The sequence below is a fragment of the Hipposideros armiger genome, unplaced genomic scaffold, assembly GCF_001890085.2.
Source record: "Hipposideros armiger isolate ML-2016 unplaced genomic scaffold, ASM189008v1 scaffold_190, whole genome shotgun sequence".
NCBI classification, from domain to species: Eukaryota; Metazoa; Chordata; class Mammalia; order Chiroptera; family Hipposideridae; genus Hipposideros; species Hipposideros armiger.
The window spans coordinates 2,527,278-2,545,671 of record NW_017731540.1 but is presented as its reverse complement, the minus strand read 5'-3'; the positions used below and the strand labels follow the sequence as shown (position 1 = coordinate 2,545,671).

General features: G+C 42.1%; 1 protein-coding gene across 1 annotated transcript in view; it reads left to right on the top strand.

Moving 5' to 3' along the window:
- PARD3B (par-3 family cell polarity regulator beta) overlaps window positions 1-17,641 on the top strand; it is a gene marked incomplete at its 5' end in the record, with an annotated part of 286,988 nt that extends 269,347 nt beyond the window's left edge. The window contains one exon of the mRNA XM_019652918.1: window positions 14,869-17,641. Coding sequence (XP_019508463.1) covers window positions 14,869-15,226 — 358 coding nt within the window. The remainder of the gene's footprint in view (window positions 1-14,868) is intronic.
- Between the last annotated feature and the right edge of the window lie 753 nt (window positions 17,642-18,394).

Genomic DNA, 18,394 nt, shown 5'->3' with positions numbered 1-18,394 from the left:
ACCAAAAGAACAACTATTTATAGACAGTGTACATTTTAGTGTATGTTGTACAATTTTTTTTTTATGAACATGGTCCATAAATTTTGAGAAAGTGGTGATAACTTGCTTCATTTCCATCTGGAGAAAGCAGATTTCTAGAGGAGAAAAAGGCCCCTGGACATACCTGAATATTTGTAAGATTTAGAAAAGCATGTAAGACATCATGGAATCAGGAATAAGCAATAAAAAGTTGGAACAGGGAGATAAATAATACCAATAGCCGACCTTTATCAATTACTTTCCATGCCCAGGCACTGTGCTAAGTGCATTGCAGACATACTAGTTGAACCCTCTTAACTACTCAGTGAAGCAGGTCACCATCACTATCCCAATTTTACAGATGAGGACACTGAGATTATATGATAGAGGACAGCAACCTTCCAAAGTCACAAGTCCGTTAAGTGGAAACCAAGAATTATTTATACCTAACTCCCCCTCTATTTCATCTCTTGATGGTCATCGCAGGGTCTGTATTGCTGGTCAGGCTCACTCAGCTCAAAGTTGGCTGAGACCTGAACACAGACATACCTGGAGGTAGAAAAAGGGATGGGGAGAAGCCCCAGAAGAAGGAGACAGAAGAGTTCTGGTGATTAAAGCCATCAGAGAGAAAGAAGTCCACCCAGTTTCAACAAAAATCTGAGAGCCCATCAGGCAGAGAGGAGCACAGCCTGAGAAGAAATCTTATAAAAGGCCAAAGGCGAGAGGTTCTCTTGGCAGATGAAGGCAACCTGCCTGAGACATTAAGAGTCAGGGCTAGGACCTCATTCCTTGAAGGATATGGACGGGTAAGGCAGAGCCTCAGGAGAAAGTGGACGGGTGATGCTAAGACTATCTTATAATGGAGTCGGACATTGTTGTTTACACAGTGCTTTTCTGTATGTCTCTAATTTGATCATCTCTAAACAACCCCATGAGTTTTACATTATAATCCTCACTTTTGAGTGAAGAAAATGAACATGGAAATTTCTCACTCATAGTTAGTGGCCGAGTCAGAACTTGAACCCAGGAGTTTTGACACCAAGCCCAGGGCTCTTGTTTTCCATGGAGCAGCTAAGCTGAGCTGACCATCAGAATGGAAACTCATTTACTGGAGCTGGTGTCCGAGATGGGAGCTTGGTCACTAGATAAGGAGAAAGATGCCAGTTGTCAGGAGAGAAAGGTACTGTGGCTAAAACTCAAATGAGCATTTTTTTTTCTCAGTAGGCAAGTGTAAGTCCCACTGAATTTAAATAAAAGAGGACCTTTTTTTCCACCAGGAATCTCTAGATGGCATTCATTTAATAAGTACTGTACTGAGTGCCTACATATGCCAGGCACTGGGATGTGAACTCCATAATAGTCCTTACCATTGCTAAGCTCATAGTGGATCGGGGGACACATAGGAAAACAGGTAATTAAATACAGTGGTCAGCAATTCCACAGAGGCAGAACTTTTCCAATGCAAGCATACAGTCTGTATTATATTAAAGATTTTCCATGGTCTTATTATATAATCTTACTATATAGATTTAAACCAATCATGACTTAATTTTCAAACATTACTGACATTGCTCAATAAGTTCATAACAGGGACATGTGACCCAGAAATAAGGGATCAGGAAGAAATGATATCTGGGACAAGTAAGTTTTGACACTGGGATAAGAGCGCTTTCTTGGCCTCAGAGCTCTTTCACCCAGTGTCCTGCAGTCTTTCAGCTGCCTCATTTATGGAGTGACCATCTCTTGCCGTCCCTTCTCTTTGCTTGCCCAGCTCCAACTCTTCCTTCAAGATTCTGTTAAAGCACCCCCTCATCATTCCTGTAGCAGGAATCTCATGGCATTTAGTCAGCATTGAGCGTATGTGCCTCGTCTTGTCTTTCACCTCTTTCTCTGTCTCCCTGGCGAGGCAGTAAGATTCTTGGGATGGATGTTGGTGTTCATACATTTTTGTAGGTGCTTGAAATTGTGGGGTTTGCTGTCACCAGTGAAGGAACAAGATGGGCCTCTGAGTTGAGTTAATACTAGGAGTTTCATCCATCCAGATTTAGAACAACGGTCCAGAGAAAAAATAAGAAAATTATTCTTTAAATAAGCATTTGGCTGCTAAAAGCAATTCTGATTGCCTGTCCCTGACTAATGAAACATTCCCTGAAGCCATTTCTTCCTAGCAGAAATAGTACCCAGAAAAGAACAAGTGGATTTAGATTTAGTTATTTTTCCCATCTTGATTTTCTGTGTTATTATTTTTTTAAGTGATAGTGTTTAATTGACAGTTTAATCCTTTTTACTGTTGTTGTTGATACTTAATTTTTTTAACCGCCACTGAGTGGTTTCCACATTTACAAAGGACTATAAGACTGCTAAAACTCCAAAGGGTGTTTTTCAGCTTCTGGTTTTACCAAATTATAGTTCACTAAACCTCACCTAATCAACTAAGTAGAGAATTCCCCAATGAGATGTTAGGGAAGGATAAGTATGTTGTAAATACAACAATTAAAGACCAGTTCACACCTCATCAAAGTGCTTAACTACCTGATAACAGTAAACTACATACATTCCTCATAAAATGCATGGCACAAAGAAGTAAATTAGAAAAATTCAGTTTTTCTGAAGTGGGACGACCTACCCTTGAACTGAGGTCTGGTATTACTCTGCTGAGGGCTAGGGTGAAACTTGCACAGTATCACTTTGTTGGCCAGGAAAATATCTACATCATGCCTCTCAATAAGGAGTTCAAAGTCTGATCCAGAAATCCCATTAGGCAAGACAGGTTCCCTTCATAATTGCAACCTTTGAGTCACAGGAGTAATATAAGATCTTAGATTCTTTTTATCCCAATTTTCCTCCAATACGCTTTCACCCATATCATTGCTTTCTCTCTTATGAGAAGAAAAGCACATATTACTTTACAGATGGAGAAACCAAGGCACAGATAAGTAAAGAAGTCCAGCCAGGGTCACCCTTGCAGAAGTCAGGCTGAAATGCAGCAGTGTGACCTCAGGTCAATTTGGCCTGGAGCCTGTGTGGTTTCCTGGATGGGTCATGAAATCATAACCCCTGATGACTCATTGGGGCCACCTATTCATTTTAGAGTTGAAGATAAGGCCAGAGAAAAGTAAAATGATTTGTCTTAACTCCCCTGAGGCATTATTACCCAGTCTTTGTAGCTCCATTCTGGGTTCCCTTCTCCATACTGCAGCTCTCTCCGGCACAGAGCAATTGGTGGAGACTTTATTTTTAAAGATTTAAAGGTGGACCAGGTATGGTGATAGAAATTTTAGTCTACTTCCCAGGGCACTTTCCTTCTTTCAAGTGGGCAGTTTGGATAACATACACCTATAAGCGGAGGATGCAAATTGAATGCAATGATGCAGAAAACTAGAGGGTGAGATTTATTCCCGTGGGGCAGGGGCTGCAAACCTAAATAGCACTAGGGGCAGATGGGAGCTGTCAAGGAGAGAAGCAGATGGGAGTAGAGTCTAAGGAGGGCTCTGTGCCTGTTTCTAGGGGACTGGCGAGGGGCAGCTCCAGCTGATTGCAGCGTTAAAGGAAGGGAAGACCTGAGTTTAAAGAAAAACAGGAAAGCTGAAATTTTATGTGAAAGCCTTCAATGTTTAAATGTCAGCAACTAGCTGAATTTTTTTTTAAATACCATATAAGTCTGTGTGTGTGTCCATTCTGTAGACCTACAAGTTGCAACCCCTGTTGGAGGGTCTCCTACACAGGCACGTACTAATGTGTAGTGGGACGCACAAGGCCCATAGCTCTCAGTCATCAATTTTGGATTTGTTTACTTGTTCATTCTAGTTGGACAATCACCTTAAACTCCACGTGGAAGATCTGATTTTCTTTCTTTTAAAAATGATTGCGTGTGACTTCAAATTCAACAAGTATTGAGGACCTCAGTATGACTGGTTCTTTTTGTTTGTTTGCTCTTTCTCATTCAGTTTCCATTGCAACCCTGCTAGCGGAAGACAGGCAAGTGTAATATCCCTGTTTTACATATGAGGGAATTGAGGCTCAGAAAAAGTGAAGTCACCGGGATCGCATTTCTACAAATGAGTCCCACTCTTTCCCCACTACGCTGAGGGGCACCCTGGTCCCCCTCTTAACTGAAAACCCTGAGAGCACTGGCCACGCAGATAGGCAAATGAGATCTAGTTAGGGAAGAGCTTGCAGGTTAGGAAGCTTGAGGTCCACAAAAACTAAAGGAAAGCCTAGAATCGCATCTCTCCTGAAGTTCAAAAATGAGCTGGCGCGGGGCACAGGGTAGATAACGTTCTGTCTGGTAACGGGTCTTCAGTTTTAAATCACTTCAGCATTTATTTTTAATTAATTTCTTTAAATTAGATGCCTCCTACTTGTAAATATTTGCTTTTCTATGATAAGCTTTTATTTAAATTATTAAAGCTTCAGCTTCGTGACGGATTTTAAGTAAGAGTCAAGATTGCCGTCATGCTGATGAAAGAACGAACGTGATAAGACAGGGGGAAATCATCTCGTATTGGTACACGTGCCAGCCTCAAATATGACTGAAAGCAAGACAACACTCAAAGAAACAGAAGCAGAGGGGAATTTTCAGTTTTCTTTCATTTGTGCAAGGAATAAATCAGGTAGTTAGAGAACAAATGTAGGATGAAATAACATCTGAAGGAACGCACAACAAAAGCTTGTCTTGCTCTTTTTGTAAAAACACTTATCAATGACTGTAGACCCACATATTAGTTTGCTAAAGGGAGTGGAAGGTGGGGGCATGGGAGAGGGGTTGTGGAAAGGCTCAAGACAGTAACTGTGCAAGAACATTGGAGACAAAAAAAAGAAGAAGAAAAAGAAGTAATAATGAGAGCAATTTCATAGCCCCAATCAGTTTGAGCTATTATTATAAGCCTTGATTTGCTAGCTGCTCAATTTTACCAGCATCAAAGGCAAAGATGGAACCCGAAGAAGCTGGGCTTACAGTCAGGCTATATTACAACAGAAAGAGAAAGGACAAAGAATGCTCTAATTTCAATAAAAGGAGATTTGAAAGTAAAAGATTTGTAATGTCATTAATAGCCGGTCTTTACCAGCCATATAATGATCAGCCAGAGGATGAAGAGACCAAGACAGGATGGGAGAGCTCAGCGTGAGTCATCAGCACCTAAGACTCTCTTAATAACTTTTATTATTTGTTGAAAATCATTTTGACAATATGGTTCAGGAACCTTTGTGCGATAAATCCATTTCATCTGCAAAAATGAAAGCTGAATAGAACATAATATTACATAGACCCTGTCGTGCAGACACTGTCTCCAAAGTGCCTTGCCAACTAATGAGTTAGATTCTGGATGGAAGGGCTGCATGGGGCCAACAGTTGAGCCTCATGTGTGCCCACCAGGGCCAGCCTGGGGCCCTGGAACCTGTTTAACATAGACAGGAGATGAAGGCCTGGAATTACCCTCCTTAACTTTGGTGAACATTATCATGAGGTGCTTCAATTCCACATTGAAAGTAATACAGAGAGGCCAAAAGCACTTCCATTTATTATCTGGCGGGAATTGAAGAATGGACCCATTGATTGCCCTTGGTGCTGGCCGCCACCAGGGAGATTGTTAGAATAGAAATATCCAAAATATGCTGAAGCATGATTGTGGCTGAATCAGTTATCAAAATCCAAACTAACCCCTAATGGAGCTCTGGGCCAGGCTGTCCCTCTTCAATGCACCCCCTCCAATTGAGGATGGGACCAAGAAGTTTGTGTCACTATTGAGAGAAGGATAAGGAGAAACTGCATGGAGATGAAATCAAGTCAGTGCTAGGAGGTGCTGATGTCAAATACTTCCTACCCAAAAGTGATTCTGGCGCCCCTCATTTTTACATTGCTCCTCGGTCCACTTGTCTTTTAACCACATTATAAATTAAATACTAATACTAACATGCTCATTTCTTAAGGCAGAAAGGAAACACAGAGGTTTATGAATTACTTTATATAAACCTAACTTAGTCTAAATTTGGGGGCAAAGATTACCTGACTGAAAAAAAAAAAGTCTTACTACAGATCTCATGTTCAGAACAAGCAAAAAACTTAACAGTTGTCAGGATTTAAATCTGAGAGTATCACATCCAAAAAATGTAAATGCTCATACCGTCTCCAAAAGAAAACTGAACTCCCCTGTCTCTACAAATTGTACCATGTTTTCATTTGAGGGTTAAGTGTGATGTGCTCAAAATTGCTTCAGAGTTGGTAGCAACTGGCTTGACAGTTATCAAATTCAGCCGTCTTTCAGATTGGTGTGTGCCTGGCTCTCACCTGTTGAATTGCTTTCTGTGAAGCTCGCCCACAACTTTGCCTGCCTGGTAGCCCTAATATTTCCCGCCCAGTTAGAAAGGGATTTAAGTAAAGTGAGGCCGTGGCAGTGAGGATGGACAGCCAAGAATATTAAAGAGAGCATTTTCTAGAACCCACCTTCTGGCTGGAGTGGGGCTGACAGAGGGAGTGTAGGTTTCTGGCATGGCTGACTGTGTAAATGACATCATTCTCCAAAGGGACCACTGGAGGAGCAGCAGATTTGGGGAGAGGTAATGGTTTCATTTTGTACCTATGAAGTTTGAGGTACCTGAAGAACCTCTATGTGGAGCCGTCCCCACAGATAATTCATGTCACTCTCCTGCTCCAAATCCTACTGAACAAAAATCACGCCCTTTACTCCTCCCCACCCTGCCCCTAGTATGGTCCTCCATGACCAGGATCCAAACCACCTCCCCAGACTGAAGTGCGTCTCACTCACCCACTCTTCACTAGCCAGCGTCAGAAAAATGTCTCTGATTCCCCTCACTTGCTGGCAATAGGCACATTGTGGGTAGGTGACAAGCAAGAGAGATCAGAGGCCATGTGTTCTAGCTTAGTGGTCATACACGGGGCCTCCAGGTCAGTCAGTCTGCCTGGGCTTGACTCTGGGCCCTGCTACTTCCTGTGTGGCCTTGGTCAAGTTACTTAAACGCTCTGTTCTTCCGTTTTCTCATCTGCAAAACAGGGATAATAACAGTACCTGTCTTGTAGCACTATTATGAGGAATAAGCATGTTAATGTGGAGAAAACGCTTAAGATGGAACCTGGCCTGCGGTAGGCATTCAAGAAAGAGCTGCTGTGCTTGGCAGCCTTCGAATCTTGGCAATTCTAAATCCAGCTTTAGAGCAGTAGCATGCTTCCCAGCACTTCCATTTCTGCTTCTGAATTTCAGAGTAAGAGAACTGCAGTGGCAAGATTCACTGGGATCTTAATGAAATTATGGTACTGAAGCCCTTCCCAATACATGCATACTCACACACACGCACGCGCATGAAGGGAGATGTATTTAATACTCGTTCACTGTGGTCTTTGCTCTTAGTGACGAGGGATTCTGATGATCTAAGACCACAGGTAGTTTACATCAAAACCCTCCTATTGCCCAGGCTTTAGAAATCAATGGCAGAGGAGTGTGACAGGTAAAGACGTGACAGCAATATGAATATCTGATATTGGATAAGGTGTAAGAATGTCTTATTCAAAAATTGAATGTATTACTCTAAAAATAAATACAATCTAAATTGATCAGGGAAAAGCCCCCCTCATGAACACTGTGTTTTTGTCCTAGAATGTTCTGTCTCCAGGCAGTGACCTTGGGCAAGAAACTGTGTAGTGCTTCCCCTAAGGGGCAGGCAAAACCATCTTTAGAATTCAGAACCCTACGCTCCTGATGCTGTTGGCCCTCTAAGTCTGACCTTCAAATTGAACTATTGCCTCTTACATGATGATTGGATAAAGTTCTCAGTGTTTAGCTATTGAAATTCTGGGACTATGGTTATAATTACCAGGAGTTTTTGTATTGGAGGGAGGGAGGGATGGAGGGAGAGAGAGAGAGAGAGAGAGGAGAGAGAGAGAGAGAGAGAGTGAGTTAGGTTTAGTGGCCTAAGAAGTTATGATGATTTGTTCCCTTGATTGCCATTCTCTTTAAATAAAGCCTTTTCTGTGGTTAGAAAGGCCATAGGGTAATTATATGCAGATATTGTGCAATGGACTTCATGACCTTTTTGTAGACACAGCAGTTTTGGCTTTCCGCAAAGATTGCTTTTCTATATATGATCTTATATTACCTTATTTAATTGTCCGCAGCACCCACTTTAAAAATCTTGCTCCCCCTCATAAAGAAAATTATTTTAGCAGGACCATTTTTAGGGAATACCTCCCACCATCTGATAGGATGGAACATTCTTAAGGGCCATTTTGCAGACAACATCTGCTGAAGAGTCATAGAGGTCCCATCCTCATTGCACATGAAGTTTGTTAATAACTGAATTCTTATCTGTGGTCATTGTTGTAAAACAATGAAGAAATTAAATGTGGGTGATCAAAGTTCTAAAACTGTCTGAAACTGAAATGTCTTTTGAGCTTCAGTCATTATCATTCCTCGTTCATTTTCTTTGCAAACATTTCCTTGGTGTTAACAAGGGCCGAAACCATCTGTTGATAAATCTCTTCCCACTCCAGTTCACAAAGAGCAAGAGTCCTTTCCTCCTGATGCCTCGGGAAATGGGAGTGATGAAAGTAGGATTTCTTTCCAAAATCATTTCTGTAACATGAACCATCAAATGATCATTATATTTTATGATTCGGTCAAATCTGCAAAAATCACAGCTATGTAGTGTCCAGTGTGAAGGGCTCTGCTATTCCTGGCCAACCACATTCATGCCCGGTTGAAGGATGAAGGCCTGGTCACTGGAAACCTGACACTGAAGGAATTCCAAACACAGACTAAAAGCATCTCTGTCCACATAGCATGGGAAGCTCAAGTGCCTATGAGTACATTAGTTTCTGCTAATCTTTTTGAGGTATGCCATATTTGTGGAAGAAAGAACCAGAAAAGAAAGCACCAACATCAGCTCACCACTACATCATCTATGCATAGCATGCTTGAGAGGAGTATGGCTTTGCCAGATGTTGACTTTCTGCCAAGAAGTACAAGTACCTCTCTTAGCAGCCACAGTTTTACACACATTACTTCCTCCTATTTGAACCCCAAATTTGGTCTCAATTATTACCACAAAAGGAAACCCATAAAGGCTACCTTTGAAGTTAAAGAAATTGTCTTTGTTTTGACAGCTAATAGCACACACAGTATTTTACAGCGTATTAACAGGAACAAGATTCTGCCTTTTGGAAGCTTTTCCTTAAGTAAGAAACCCAGTGCTTGTGCCTGAGGTGGACATACTCACCTGTGCTCATAAATTCTTTATGGCTTTCACACTTTTTACTGCATGCCTTATTTTAACACCTGCTAAACTCATCCCCTCTCAAAACAAATTCTCTTCTAGTCACTAACGTGGCTCAACCCTAGCTGTGTTTCCACTGTTATTTTTCGACTTCACCTGTCCATCCTCCTAAAGGGAGCTCATTGGATGAAGTGGAGATTGTTAATCTCAGCCTTGATACACAAAGGTGACTCCTGACCAGCAATTGCAAGGATTTGTCACTAATCCTTGAAGAATGGAAGGTTGCAAATAATTTCTTTTAATAAATTATAGCAGATTCAAGTTTTCTCCCTTGATAATGTCACCCCAACTCTCTTGAATGCCCTTGTTCTTTTTTGAGGTAGAGGGAAGGGCATTGAGTTACAGCAGGAGGCAGAGAAGTTTGCATAATGCTAACCTCTGCCTCTCTTGGGCACGTGCGGTTTATATGAAAGTCATCCATCATGTGTATCCTGACGGAGAAAAGGTTGGGCAGCTCTGTGACAGAGGGGAACTGGACATTACCTCTACCTCTGGTTGGTGCTCATCAATCCTCAAGTCCAGGTACTTGAAACGGTGGTGATTTCACCTGGTTTTCACTTTGGAAATTGTCTCCCTCAGACATTTTCTTTGAAACCATGGGTACTGTATTTTTAAACGTGTACATTAAAATGTTCTTACATTGTTGTGTTAAGACAAAAACAAAGAAAATGTCTTTGCTGGACCATAATAGAAACAATCCTTAAATGATTTTTGGATAAATATATTTAACGTATACCAGTTAGTCCTATTGACCTCACTGGTAAGTCAAGGCAATTTAATTTTAGCCCAAGATTTGTTAAGCACCTACTGTGCTTCAAGTAGCATGCAAGGCAACAGAGATAAGAGAGCATACTTTTGTTTATGGCAAACAAGACAAATGTAATAACCTGTGTCCTGATAAAGTTTAGTCATTCTGTGTTGGACTCAATCCAACTCTTTTTTTTTTTTCCCAGCCCACCTCACCCCCCTCCTTCCCTCCTTCTTTAAAAATTAGAGAGCAGTCTTACCTCAACCATTGTCAGTCTCTGGCTTTCAATGAGAGTCCATTTTCTTCTTTCATTGCTCTGCCCACCTACCTATTTCCAGCCCCTACACACATACATCCCTCTGTGGTTATTGTGTATGTTTTTGGGTTTTCTCTTTACTTTAAATGCACTTGAACAAACTCAATGTACATTTATGGAGCACTTAGGATTTGCAAAACCCTGTGCGGAGCTCTAAGGGAAATCACTAGATATATGAGGCCCAGTTCCTTCCTTCAAGATGCTCATGCTCCAGTGCAGTAGATAACTAGCCACGAGGCAGGGTGAAAGACTGATAAGGTGACAATGACTGACTGTAGTGAGTGCAGAAGAAAGGGATTGTCTTTGCAATTTGAAGGGGGAGCGGAGGAAAAATGCAGGAGGAGATGGGAGGATTCGAAACTGCCCGTGCTTCTTCATCTGTTCCAGGGACTTATGCCCCATCATCTACTCCAGTAAATGTAGCCACCTCATTCCTAGCTAAAAGGTTTCTCCAGTGACTCAGTCTTTCCAATACTAAACCCTTCCGCATACAGAATCATCTTATACAAAGCACAAGACTCAAACCCAGGAAGTTGGAGAAGTGAAATTTCAGGATCCTAGCTATGCACCAGGCATAGAGGACAACCAGGTTAGACTGAGGCGGGTCAGAGGGTTCTGGGAGAGAATTCTTCGGGAGGATGTGCTTAGTGGAACACCTGAGGGTGTTTGGACGTTTTGGGAGACTATAGAGGCAATTGGTTAAAGGCTTTGAGGTGGATTACTTTAAAAAGTAGAAAAAAACTAAGCCAATAAAGTATAAAACAATCACTAACCTCTTTCTGGAGTGAGAGCAAAAAATTGTTCAGGAAAATAAAAATAATCATATTCTTACCACATTGCTCAGTTGTGACCATAGTCAACATAGCATAATGTAAACTCGGAAAATGAACTATAGAAAATGTAGGCGCATGCCTTCCATCCTTCCATAAAATGAAAACTGTTGGCACCCAGGGACTGGCTATCTGACCTGCTTAGCCCGTAATGTTCAGTTCTTTTTGTTTGTTTGTTTGTTTGTTTAAGGGAAAATAGCGACATGCTGAGATGGCAAACAGAGGAAACCCTTGTGTAATGAAAGGGATCCTTACTGTTTTTTTCACACGTCAGTGCCCTATAGCCATGTCATGTTTAGGCCTGAAGGATACCATTCATTATTGCATGCATCTGTGTGACTGGAAACTATGTCTGAGCTAGTTGCTGTGAGTTTTCCAAGCAAAACCCCAATCCTTGTGGCCTCCAGAAATGAGCCTAAAGAAATGAGCCAAAAATAAAATAGAAGAGTAAAGAGTAAAAAACATTTAAAAAAAGAAAAAATTGTTAAATAGATATTTTCATAACTCTTCCTCAAAGAGTTATATTATAAAGAAAGCAAATACAGGTTTGTTTCTCTTTCCTTATATAAATATGGTTCCTGGGTGAGATTTTCAAGGGAAAGGTGGTTTGTTTGTTTGTTTTTAAGAAAATGATAATGCATACAAATAAAAATCATGAGGTCCCATGAAAAATAAGGGGTCTCGATGTTCTGATACATTTGCTGTTTGGATCCTTGTTTGCATCAGAGTCTTGGAGAGTCTGCCCCTGGTTCTCAGGGTAGACTCAAACCTGCAGTATCGGCCACTGTGATAAGCATTTCTTGGGCCCCAGAATGGATTGGCTTTTGTGCTTTCCTACAAATATGACATTTCACCCAAATAAAGAAACTATAAAAAGGGAAACTCAAGATTAATAAAGCTAAACTTTCAGTTCTCCGTTCTTTTTCCCTCCCTAGTTCTGTAATTAAGGGGGAGGGCTTTTTTTTTCTCCTGTTTAAAAATTGTTTTTTTAAGTGTGTTTGTGTGTGTGTGTGTGTGTGTGTACACAGTATTCACAAGCACTTAGAGTTGTCCTGGCAAAAGTCTGTAGGAAATGCTCAATTTTGAGCAAAAAGTTATTATAAACAACATCCGACTCCCCCTCATCAAAGAAAGAAAAATTCTTCTAACACTCTTTGAACCTTAACCAGTGTTTTTATAGGCCAGCGCATTGTTTTTCTTCTCTCCAAAAAATTAAAAACAATAACTGTTTTGATGAGTTCCACAGAGAAAGACAATTTCCATGATTTCATTTCTTGACAAAAAACAGCTACCTTACTTATTTTCTGCCACATGTACACAAACTCCCAGACATGAAACTCTCCCCTCAGAGAGAAGCAATATGGAACCACAAAATGATCTTGAATTCTGCCCCATGTGCCCAGGGGGACCCTCCCTGCCCCTCGCCATGGGAGGTGGAGGAGTCACAGGGACGAGGTGTGGGAGAAGAGCTAGTGACCGTCCCCTGCACACACAACCTGTGCTGTCCTGGTGGCTCTGAGGGTGGCTTCTGCCCCGTCACCACTTGATCTGGGTTTTCTCTCAAAAAAAAAAAAAAAAACCAAACCAAAGCATGCCTGTCTTTTATAATGTTCTGTTTTAAAAGAGAGAAACCTCCAGGGAGAGAACAGGACCCTAAAAGTCCAGGGCCTGGAATTTCTCCTTTCTCTCTTTCCATTTTAAACAGGAAACATCCAGGCTAAGAGGGTCCGCAGGGAGCACTGGTTGTGTGTTCATTTTAAGGCAGATAATGTTTGTGTGTTGCAAATGTCAGTGATTTATCCCAAGGGCTTAAAATGAGTGCAGAAAAACCACATGTTTCACTTCATGCAGAGAAATATCTTCAGTAGATTTTGAGAGAAAGCACAGGTTAAGGATTTAAAAAAAAAATTGAGGAAATCTCTCACATGAACCAAAGGAAATAGAAATGAGTACAGGGGTAGGGGTTCGGGGGGGGGGCTTAAAATATTTTATGATAAAGGATATAATGAATGCTGGAAGTTTCCCTACATCAAAAATAAAATTCGAATGGAAAGGGAAAATGAGAACTCGATTCTTAATTTCCCAGGGCTGGAGTGACAGATTATACATTTGCTCTATTTGTCATGGGTAATTTAAAATAGAGCAAAGCATACTCTACTGAATAATAGCAGTTGATGTTATAATAACTTGTACGTAAACAATTTAATTTTTTTTATCTGAAAACTCTCACTAAGTAAATTACCCCAAGCTTGAGGATCTATCTTTCATTATTATACATAGCCAAATTAAGACATAAAGAAGTACAGAGAGAATTCTATTGTTCATCCTTATGAATGCACTCGCATGCTGCTTTCCCCATGCCCAGGGCTCGGAGCTTGTCAAGCCTTCATTGATTTGGGGAACTTACAGAGCTGTGTTAACATCAAACTCCGTAGATTACAGGGTGATTTTGACCCTCATTGACGGTGCTTGATTAACCACAGACACTCTAGTCTTACAGCCCTGTCATTTCTTTCAAGTGTTCTACCAGTTTGTACTGACATTGGAGAGCTTTTCATTAATTATGATTGTTGCTGTTTTCCTTCTAAAAAATAATAAAATGGCGGGGTAAAGGGACAAAATATGGGAAGGGTGTGGGGGGGTAGGGGAGGTGAATATGTGTACAGAAGGTTTATGGGATTTTAAGAGCTGCAAACAGAACTCATCTGTTTAACCCCAGGCTAGATAAGATGCAGTCATCTGTACATTGTTTAGAGATGTGTTGCTTCTGTTATGACAAAGGGATCAGAAGATGCTTGTTGTCTTAGCAGAAAGATCCAGACAGGGTCGCTTTCTGTTAGTGTTTATTCTTGCCCTGGACCTCTCCGTGTGCCTACTCATTACGCTGAGTAACATACAGCTGGTTTGGTTTTTCCTGCTCTGCTACTGGCCTGGTGGTGCCTCTCGACTTTATGGGAGAATTGCTTTACATCAGTGTTCTAGGTGGGTAATTCCCAGCCTTGGGTAAAGACTTTGTCTAGGAACTGTAGGGACAGGAGGGCACCTTCATCCACACAGGGATGTGACAGAAGCCAGCCAGAGGTAGACCAAAACCACGGCCCATGTTACGAGCACCCATGGACCTAGGAGAGAAGTGAGTGTAATCCATGGGAACTCTATGGCTCCAAATAACCTGTACATTCCTACCATCCTATGTAGGACTAGCTTCAAGAAGGCAGAAAAGGGGAGGGGTTGAATGATCCCAACCTTAGAAGAGTCAGATTCTGTCTTGTCTAGGAAACTGGTTTGGCTACTATAATAAAAGCCAACATAAGGGTATAAACAAGATAGAAGAATATTTCTCTCGGATGTACCAATCCCAGCGTAAGCAGTCCTGCCCATCGTGACTCCCTGGCATTGAGGACCCAGGTTCTTGCCTTCTGTTGCTTTGCCTTCCTCAGCATGTGGCTTTCTCCTTGTGGTCTAAACTGGCTGCTCCAGTGGCCAACAGGAAAGAGAGACGGGAAGAAGGCTCCCTGTCTTCTTCTTAAGGGCATACATCACTTCTGCTCGCAACCCATTGGCCAGACCTAGTCTGTGGCCCCACCAAACTACATGGGAGGCTGAGGAACATGGTCTTCAGCTGGACAGCCATCTTAGTTGATATGTGTCTGTTCTTCTCTTTGCAGGGGTGGCACAGCCGATCCTGTAGATTATCTGACAGCAGCACCTCGAGGACCCTACAAGGAGAGGGAGCTTTCGTATTATCCAGGGGCTCATCCTGTGCATCCTCCCAAAGGGAGCTATCCCCGCCCCCCAGATCTGAGGGTCGCAGATCTCCGGTATCCCCAGTACTACCCACCCCCACCAGCACCCCAGCACAAAGGACCCTTCCGACAAGATGTTCCGCCTTCACCCCCTCAGCACCACAGAGTGCCAGCCTATCAGGAAATGGGCAGACCAGGGCCCCGAGGGGGCAGCCCAGACCAGTACCCCTACCGAACCCAGGATCCCCGGCAGAAGAACCCCATGACCGCAGCCGTGTAGCTGGGTGCCACCGAGCTCAGCGCAGCCCAGAAAGGAAGATATCTACCATCACCTTGGCCCTTCCCTAAGGCCTTCTTCCTGCTGAGAATTCTCCATGGTAGAGAGTAGGTTTCTCCTCACTGAGGTTGTAGCATCTGACTGCTCATCAGAGAGAAAAGGAAAGACGAGAGTTTGGAGGGGACAAATGAGGAGGAAGAGGAAGGATGGAGCCATAAAAACAATAGTGTCTGGTATCTGAAATTCTTTCAGAATTCAATGAGTGGCATTTGAATAGACAAATAACAATGGAGATGTATTATGTTGTGTCTCCCAGCCAGATAACCTGTGCACGCACATCCCCCAGAATTGGCAGCATGGAGGCAGTCTCTGCCCTGGATGGTCATCCATTCAGAAGCTAAGCTTCAGCCGCCTTGTTAGTGTTAAGCCTGAAGAGTGACTGCAAATATGGGCATCTGAAGTGGGTAATATTTTCAGCGAGAAAAAGAACAGCAAACATAACTTGTGATCTCCTTGAAATGTTTTATACCCAGAGTAAGACTGCATTTCTTTATTTGTAGAATTTCTCAGGTTCCTGGTACCATTCATTTGGTATAGGCATTTCACGTGTCCTCACTTTTTATATAAAAGATGCGAATGCAGTATTAGTGTCCTGGGAAAATGTGCACACCTAGCCGGAATATATTCCAAGGACCAAGGTGATCACGTTAATAGGGCTGAGACTCCCATGGCCCTCACCTTTCTTCCTCCCACGTCCCAGGCACCATAGCGTGGAGATACCTGGTTTCAGAGTCATCCCCAAATCTCCTGCCTATAATTATTGTAACTGGGGCCTCCACTTGAAGATACCCACTTGAGGGCTAAAATGTACTTGAGGAAAAAGAAGGACCACTGATTAGGTCACACAGGAAGCAATGCCCTGGAGGTGCCAATTCCAAACTCAGTGCCAAACAGTGCAATCTGCGCCTGGGGACATGGAGGGGCTGACTGTGGCCTTTGGATATTGATAACCAGCAAGTAGTAGATGGTGGTGATTGACAGTGTGTGTGTATGTGTGTGTGTGTGTGTGGATAGGAAAGTGTGTGGTTACCAGTATGGAGAATGGAAGATAAAAATCCTTTCTGGAAAGTTTGATGAGTAAGAAAATAATGAAAAAAAACAAACAAACAAACCCAGAAAGGAAGGGAGTAGAGGCATAAAACTAAGTCATTCTGTGTCTGCTATATTTCATTAACAAAAGTCAGGGCAAGACCAAGGCCAAGGTCTCCAATTGGGAAATGAAAGTCTTACCGCTTTGAAAAGCTGAAACCCCATCCTCCTAAACCCATCACAATTTCTTTGGAACTTTGCAGCTATTTTCTACTTATTTCAACAGAACACCTAACACAACCTGACCCAAATGAGAATTCAAACAAAAGACCAAGAAACAGTAAAACCTCAGAGCAGCAGTTTGAATTGTTCGGTGACTCTTGAAATGCTTTAAGCCTTTTCACATTCCTTCTTCATTCCCTCCCCAAAATAAAAAAAAAGAAAGAAAGAAAGAAATGTCTTGAGCTCAATTTAGACATATTTTGGCCAAGCTTAGAATACCTCTGACTGATAGGATTTAATAAATTATAGTATTATTGAATATATAGAGTGCCCATCTAGCCGAGTTTAGCCTTGTTATTTTTTAATTTAAAATAGAGTTCCGTTACCCAGAGTGATGCAGCTGCTGGTTTTAGACTTAAATAGTGTTATTTACTGGACTTTGAGAGTTTGCTAAACTACAATTTACTTATGGTCCTCTTGAAAACAGACTGTCAAGTTGTTTTCTACCCTCTGGCATCTCCCTTAAGCCAGGCCCCTTCCAATGATTTGCGATGTGTGTGGAGGTCGAGGCCCCGCCCTGCTCACCTGGAGGTACAGTGCAAGTGAGCTATATAGGGTTTCCCTGCCAACATGCTGAATGCTACCTTCCCCTCAATCTAAATACACCTTCAAGAAGAAAATGATAATGTGAGGGAAATTTAACTTGTTTTGAAGCATTACAAATCTGCTCTCTAGCATGGTCCATCATTTAACTAAAATTCTATGGACTACTGGTTGTAACCAAGCCAAAAGGCTCTTCTGGATTAAGGCCAAGGCCACACAAGGGGTGACCAGGGCCAGTAGTGTAAAGGGAGATAGTCTCTGTGTATTGAAGGAGTGACCCTTCTCAGAAGAATGCCCATATTTTCACCACATTGCCACCTTGAGAGAACAATACCTCCTAAAGACAGGCTCCGGGTCAGCTGCTCCCAGCGTGGTTTTGTTTTGTATACACACACAGTCAATAAAACAGTTGCTAATCTTGAGGGGCAGCCAGTGATGTGAAGGTACTATTAAAGTGGACCACAAAAAGATTACAGCCGTTCTTTTTTCTTGCTTGAAGTATAACACACACCCCATTTGAACCTGCCCGAAAGAAGTTAACATTATGTGTATGACAGTGTTTCCGTCAAGCCAAGCAACAATTAAGAATGGCTTGAATGTAAGCTTTACAAATGTCTGTGTACCAGCCCTCCAATTGTCACCACCCAGAGGTTACAAACTCCCGGTATTTAGGAGAACAAGTTGTTTAGAGTATTTAGAAGACCATGCTGTAATCAGTAGGTACCTAGTAGCAGGAAATAGTTCCCTGTTATATATGGCCTTGGGAAAACTAAGTTAGGTGTCTCCTTGTAGCCCAGAACACCAATAGCCCCCCAGGAATAGGTACAGAGAGATGCAAACCCATTGACACACACACACACACACCTGCGTCCTGATCTGACCACTAGATCATTTAAACCTTGAAATGATGTTTGGGCCTCAAGTCACTAGATATTTTAAAGAGCTCTGGTTTTGTCCTTTTGCAGGCATAGAGCAATGAAAGGGAGCAAATCACTGAAAAATTTTAGGTGTAGGAGAATTTAGTCCTCTGCAAGAGAGAGAAACATAACATCTCATTAACCTGATGTGTCACTGAGCTGAGGCAGTATCAGTCTTGGTACAATAATTGCTTCTCCACAATATCAAACCAGTGGATGAAAGGCAAGAGCATTTACCTAAATCACAATTAACAAACAAAACTTGGAAATAATTACTGTGAAGCTCACCATTCGTAGATTTGTAAGTCTGTATGCATCAGCCCCCATAGGACAGCATGGA